Below are 6799 nucleotides of genomic sequence, written 5' to 3' on the forward strand. Positions count from 1 at the left end.
GGGGGCGCCGCGGCCCGGGGGCCCCGTCAGCACGTCAGCACTGGACAGCTCCCGGCCGCGGGGCTGCGGCGCGCACTGACGGGCTTCTCTGTTCCAGGATCCTGCTGACCGTGGTGGTGATCTTCAGGATACTCATTGTGGCCATTGTAGGGGAGACGGTGTACGATGACGAGCAAACTATGTTTGTCTGTAACACGCTGCAGCCAGGCTGCAACCAGGCTTGTTACGACCAGGCTTTCCCTATTTCTCATATAAGGTACTGGGTGTTCCAGATCATCATGGTGTGCACTCCCAGCCTTTGCTTCATAACGTACTCCGTTCACCAGTCTGCTAAGCAGAGGGAACGGAGGTACTCCACTGTCTTCCTCACCTTGGAGAGGGACCAGGATTCAATGAAGCGTGAGGACAGTAAGAAAATCAAGAACACGATTGTCAATGGGGTGCTGCAGAACACTGAGAACTCCACCAAAGAGGCAGAACCTGACTGCTTAGAAGTGAAGGAAATCCCCAATCCTGCTATCAGAACTACAAAGTCAAAGATGAGGAGGCAAGAAGGCATTTCTCGATTTTATATCATCCAAGTGGTCTTTCGAAATGCCCTAGAGATTGGATTCTTAGTGGGACAGTATTTTCTGTATGGATTCAATGTCCCTTCCATGTACGAATGTGACAGATACCCTTGCATTAAAGAAGTAGAGTGCTATGTCTCTAGACCCACTGAGAAGACTGTATTCTTGGTATTCATGTTTGCTGTCAGTGGGATTTGTGTGGTGCTCAATTTGGCAGAACTGAACCACTTGGGCTGGAGAAAGATCAAAATGGCAGTGAGAGGAGTACAGGCAAAAAGGAAATCCATATACGAAATCAGAAATAAGGACCTGCCAAGGATGAGCATGCCTAACTTTGGCAGGACTCAGTCAAGTGACTCAGCTTATGTGTGAGGCTGTGACAGAACTGAAACACTGTGCCAGGTGGAGCAGACCCAGACACCATTAGAGAAAGGTACATTGCTTAGGCAAGCATTTTATCAAACCACCAAGACAGCCATTAAGGTATTGGATCTGCACTTAACTGAACTAGCTGCAAAATGCAGTGCTATGTAAAAGACTGAAAAACCAGCTATAAAACCATGCTTGATCTAGCCTTACAGCACCGCTACTATTATTCGTACTTTTCTTTCTAATGATTGGGTGTTACCTGTCGGTGGAGCGGCTTTTTGGTCGTCATTAGGATAAGTTTACAGTTTGGACTGTCTGACTAATTGTTGTAAACGTGTAGAATGTTCATATTAAAAATCTGCAAGGATACTCTATATGGGGTGGGATGGGGTGGGGGAAACTGTTGCAATGTGCAGATGTAAGCATGTTTTAAAAGGAGGGTAATTGCACTGTAAGGAACCTGACCACAACTCAATGAGGATATCTGCTTTCACCTATCTCACAGATGTCATATTATTTTCCTTGGCTGAATCACAGAGTTTATTCCTGGTGTGTATTACTAGCTATTTTCTATCATAGTTTGTGCATCAATTAGTTATGCTGAACAATAAATGCTGAATATAATTTTGCCATTTTTTTGTTTGCCTGTCCACACACACACACACACACACCAGAGACCTTAATCATCTTATATTAGTTGTGATCTGCAAAATATATCAGTACATTTCAGTTCATTCCCTAATATGTGCATGAATAAGATGGAGTTGGTTCATGCCAGCCAAGTTGCGTATTTACCTACAATTACCTATGATGACACACATACCAAAGGAACAGAGTTCATTGCTTTTAACTGTGAATATATCACCTTCTCTCTGCTCTTATTTATATAAGTGCCATACTTGAAACATCTAACTCTGTACTTAGTCAAAAGGTTGTCTTGGGATACCAGCTGGAATAAAGTGATTTTATACTCTCCTTTGTTTATTTTATGCTATTTGTTTAGTCATTGCAATGGTGTAAAAAGCAGCTAAAATCTCTATTGATAAATAAAGTACTTGCCTTTTTTTGTAAGCCAGAGAGATTTGTTCTTCTTTATTATTGTATACAATTGTAGAAACATACAGGGTCAAAATAATTGACTTACAGCAATTATTTTTCGGGGTTTAAAGTGTCTTGTTGATATTCTAAACTCTAAGTGACAAAACCTGGGAAATCAAGACTATTTGTTACGTCTCTTTTCCTCCTTAAGCAAGCTTTCTCTGTCTTTAAAGCCTGATCCAAAGCCCACTGACACCAACAGCCGCCTTTCTGCTGACACTAAGGGCAACACAGTTGGCTGCCAAGGTCAGTCTGGGAATAGCCAGAGTACATTTACCTTTAAATGAAACAATTGCAGCTTTTCATCAGGGAATCCAAATACTAACCTCAGCTTTTCTGCCTTACAGCTGGTTCAAGAAATACACAGTTCATGTCCCAGTAACTTACTGGTAAGCCACTGGGGCAGTCACAAATAAATCTCTGTTAACAGCAACCATTTTAATATAGGATACTAAGTTTTTCTTAAGGACCTTATTTAATTCCCACTGAATTCAACAGAAAATATCCCACTGGCAACAGTAGGAGTTGGATCAGGACTAAAAAAAGATACAAGTGCATTCCTAACTAAACATTATCTGTCCTTTAAAGAAAAGGGCCAAAACGGTGCTGGAAAATTTTGGGACAGTTTATAACATAAGAAGGAGACAGGGGCTCAGGGTCACAAATGGTCTTTTGATTGTATTTTATTTCAAGCCTAAAAATGGATTTTATTGTACTTTGGCTTGGAGATAATGCATATAAATCTTTTCCTCTTGGCTTACAGTAAATACCTTAACGTTTCATTCTTGTGGTTTGCCAGCATTGTCACTTAAAAAAATGTGAATTAATTCTTAGACAGTGTATTCATTATCACTTTCATCTGTGGTCTTTTTTTCTTCCACTGTGAAACATAAAAAGACTTTGAGATGTGTCATGTTTTTAAAGATTTTTAAAATATTTTCCTTATGTATAAAATGATCAGTTTTCCCAATTTGATTCTAGAAACCTATAAAGATGGATTTCTCAAATGATTCTTTGCCATATAAATGCACACTGATATAGCTAGTTGACTGCATGCTCACTGGAAAACTGCATGTTATTTTTAGAAGGACAACATGGCAGCTAAAATCTCCATCTGCAATATAACAAGCTTCTGAAGATTATTATTTGACACACAAATCCAAGTCTGATTTTCATTTTGCAGAGTCCTGGGATGGTTTGCAAAATCTCCTTTTGAATAGATACTGAAGGGAAAAATGTTGTTTGACAGTCATAAGCATTGTTTTAATGTTGAAGAAATGGGAGATTGTGTGCAAAGGGCTTGATCCAGTGCCAATTAAAGTTGATGGAAAAAACTGATACTGAATCCACTGGGCTTTGGTTCAGGTTCAGCATAATTTCCTGTTAGGCAGAAACCTTAATGCAAGTTATTTCCAGTGGCTGCATAGCAGTGTTTAGTCAAACTCTAGTGAAGGTGCGTGTCTTGATAGCTGTAAGGTTTTAATACCTTAGAATTCTTTAGATAAGACCAAGAAAGGATCTGTTTATAATAGTAAATGCCAGTGACTCAGTTCATTCAATTATTTTATGCGGTTGCACATTTTGTACTCTAGTAAGTTGGGATTCTTCAGAATTTTCCTAAGAGAAATATATAAGGAAATGCAAATGTTAATTTAGGCAACAGGATCAGTGATAAAGTAGGCAAAGACTCATATTTTGATCAACAGAAATGCCATCCTTCATATTTACACTAAATAGAATATGGCTTTTCATATTTCAGAAGAGAAATGAAACAGTGTCAAGAGATCAATTGTTATAGCCTTCCTTTTCAGTTGTTATTTTTCATTTCTTACCAACTACTTATTTGTCATGGACAAGAGAAATATCGCAATCACTTTTTTTGTCAATGTATCATGTGAGAGTAATATGATTAATGCTAATGGACTGTTTGCATGAAAGCTGACTATTCATTTACAGAATAAATGCTTTAAAATTGTCACGGCAATGGAAAAGTGTGTTAAGTGAACAGAACTGGTTGAACATGAAGCTGAAGGGCACATTACTGGCCACTTAGGTCTTGCTCCTGCCTTGATGAAATGAATTAGTCTTGCCATTGACATCTATGGAAGAATCAGACATTAAACATGAAAATTGAGTTCATGTTTGTTTTATTCATTGTATACCCTGTTTTGTACTGGTGGACAATATTGTATGTCATCGTTCGTGCAAACATAAGAATTATGTTCACTAAGCTCTTATGGAAAACTGCAATAGAATTTAATACGCTATCGGTTCTGTGGAATTCTAAATTTTACATAAAATAATGATATTATTTCATTTTTACATAGGCTTGATCTTGTGCTTCTCGAACTTGTGTGAATTTCAAAAACTATTTACATAGGGGTTTTGAACCATTTCGCTAGGTGTATATATAAGTTGCAATGAGATTCTATAAAAAGATTTTTAAAAAATTAGGAATTTTTTTTAATAATGAAAACTAGCTACATTTTTACATGGGGAAGCTGAATTGACTGTTCCCACAAATAGTTCAGTTTTAGAGACCATTGACTTTGAAGAAATGTAAGGGTTTTCATCTTTCTTAAGGAAAATCTGAAGAACAAAGAGATCAACTATGATGAATGAATCATGGAAGTGGTGAGATGGATTTTAGTTTGTTTTATACTAGAGAAGCCAGAAACACTCAGAAACTCCAAAGCGGGCTCAGTGCTGTCCTGCATTATATCTAATAGGGTAGAACATGGCTGTTGCTATGTAGAACCATAGGAAAAGATATACATGAAATGTTAAGGTTAAATGTGAGGAAGAATTCTTTTTATCCACATCTAAAAGAATACATTTCTTGTAGGGCAAGAGGATGGACCAGGTGGACATTACCCCTGCATCCTTCTGGCTTTATTTTGTTTGAATATAAATGTTCCACCTTACTTCTTCAGTGAAACAGGTTAGAGGCTTTTGTTTGGTGTACAAGTGTAGAAATGGGAATAAAAGAATTGAGACATATGAGGAGAAAACAGGCATACGTTTTCCTCATTTAGAGTCCGGTCTCGTTCTTCATGAATTCAATGATGAGACTGTCTTCTGTGGAACCAAGTCAATTTCCAGCTGGGGGAAAACTCAGTTCCATTATTTCATGAGATTAACAGGAGAGATTACACCATTTCTGTATTGCACACCCATCCCTGGGCATTTTGGGATACTTCTCCCAGAAATTTTATTTTATTGTAAGCTTTCAGAAAACATACTAGCTTAGTATCAGCTACTAACACCAGATTCTGAACTCCACCGTCCTCTCAGTGAAACTCTGATAATATCTCTGTGAAGAAAAATTGCGCTAGGAAGTGCTTCATATTATGTCTATTAAAATGTACTAAAGAAGTCAGTCAGGAGTCAGCAGCCCGTGAAACAAGTGCAGATATGGAGAATTCCATAGCACTGCATTAATAATAAACCATACATATACACGTGTATATATAAATAGCCAAATATATGCACGATTGTTAAAAGAATTTTGCCTAAATTATATTACTGTGTTACAGATTGAATTTCAGAGATGGATACAGAAGAAATCACATATCCAGAGACAGTGAAAAACTGTGCAAGTAATGCACAGGCATGTATTCTTATAACTACGTGCAATGACCTGAGCAGATATCTAACATACAAAGAACCCCAACAATCACCCTTTTCCTGTGAAATTATGGGGCTTTGGGCTATACTAATTGCTTTAGTAAGTTTAACTGAGCAGCTGTGTAGCTAAGTTATAGCTAAAAAGAGGCTTGCCTTCATTGCATTAAAATCTATCAGCTTTTTCCTAGTGGTGACTGAAACACAGGATGAATCAGATCTCTAGCGTGTGGAAACACACATATACAATGACTGTCTGATGTCCCCTCAAAGTAAGAATCTCTCCTATATTCAACAGAATGTGAAAGTAAGGTAATTTTCTACTAATCTACCTCTTTTTGTGGTGTGGCTAGAAAGGACAGAGAAAGGTTACCAGTACCTGAAGAATAATTAATACATCCTAAAGTGATTAAGCAATTCTAGACTTTTAGTTTCTTTCACTGAAAACCACATTTGCTGCACAGGATTTCTCTATAAATATATTTCATGGTACATAATTAAATGTAACTTTCATTTTTGAAATATTTTATTAAGCTTCTGATGCAATCATGATCAATGTTTTCATATTTTTTTCCAGAGAAAGGTCAAAAGATTGCTGGTTGAAATTGACTCAGTCTCTATTTTTTAAAAAGTGTTATTAATAGTTAATCCTATATTTTAAATCTGTTAACAAAATATTTTTTTGGAGGAGCACTAAAGTAAATAATTATTTGCACCAGTAAAGCAGCATTGCCTCTGGAAGAGGTGGTTTCCTTTTCAACAACAAGCTTTATTTGTCAAATCTATAAGTTTTTTTGAAAAATTAACATTGAGCAGGGATTTTATAACATATTAGAATTACAGGTTGTGAGGAGATAAGATTAAGGAAGCATATATAACAGCATAATTGGGAAAAAAGTAAGGATTTGTAAGTATTAAGGGAAAACAGGTGGGCTGTGGACTTGCTTTTCTCTACTTATTACGCAGTTTAGGGATAAAAGCATGTTCAGAACACATTCATGAGCAAATATACAAGATTCCTTGCATTATCTCTTATGTAAGCAAAACAATTCTAGAAATTATTTACAAATATTTTCCAGCTTTTCTTTGAAGAATCTAAATGGTACATTACACTGTCCAAAGCCATCATGAATACTAAT

General features: G+C 36.9%; 1 protein-coding gene across 1 annotated transcript; it reads left to right on the top strand.

Annotated features, from left to right (window-relative positions):
- Nucleotides 1–101: 101 nt before the first annotated feature.
- GJD2 (gap junction protein delta 2) lies at nucleotides 102–1102 on the top strand. Its single transcript, XM_009290348.1, has one exon. The coding sequence runs from the start codon at nucleotides 180–182 to the stop codon at nucleotides 939–941; it is 762 nt and encodes a 253-aa protein (XP_009288623.1). The 5' UTR covers nucleotides 102–179; the 3' UTR covers nucleotides 942–1102.
- Nucleotides 1103–6799: the final 5697 nt, after the last annotated feature.

Source organism: Aptenodytes forsteri, unplaced genomic scaffold, assembly GCF_000699145.1.
Source record: "Aptenodytes forsteri isolate BGI_AS27 unplaced genomic scaffold, ASM69914v1 Scaffold108, whole genome shotgun sequence".
In the NCBI taxonomy this organism is placed as follows: Eukaryota; Metazoa; Chordata; class Aves; order Sphenisciformes; family Spheniscidae; genus Aptenodytes; species Aptenodytes forsteri.

Coding starts and splice junctions, on each gene's coding strand:
- GJD2 (XM_009290348.1), top strand. CDS start 180: ATGTTTGTCTGTAACACGCTGCAGCCAGGCTGCAACCAGGCTTGTTAC.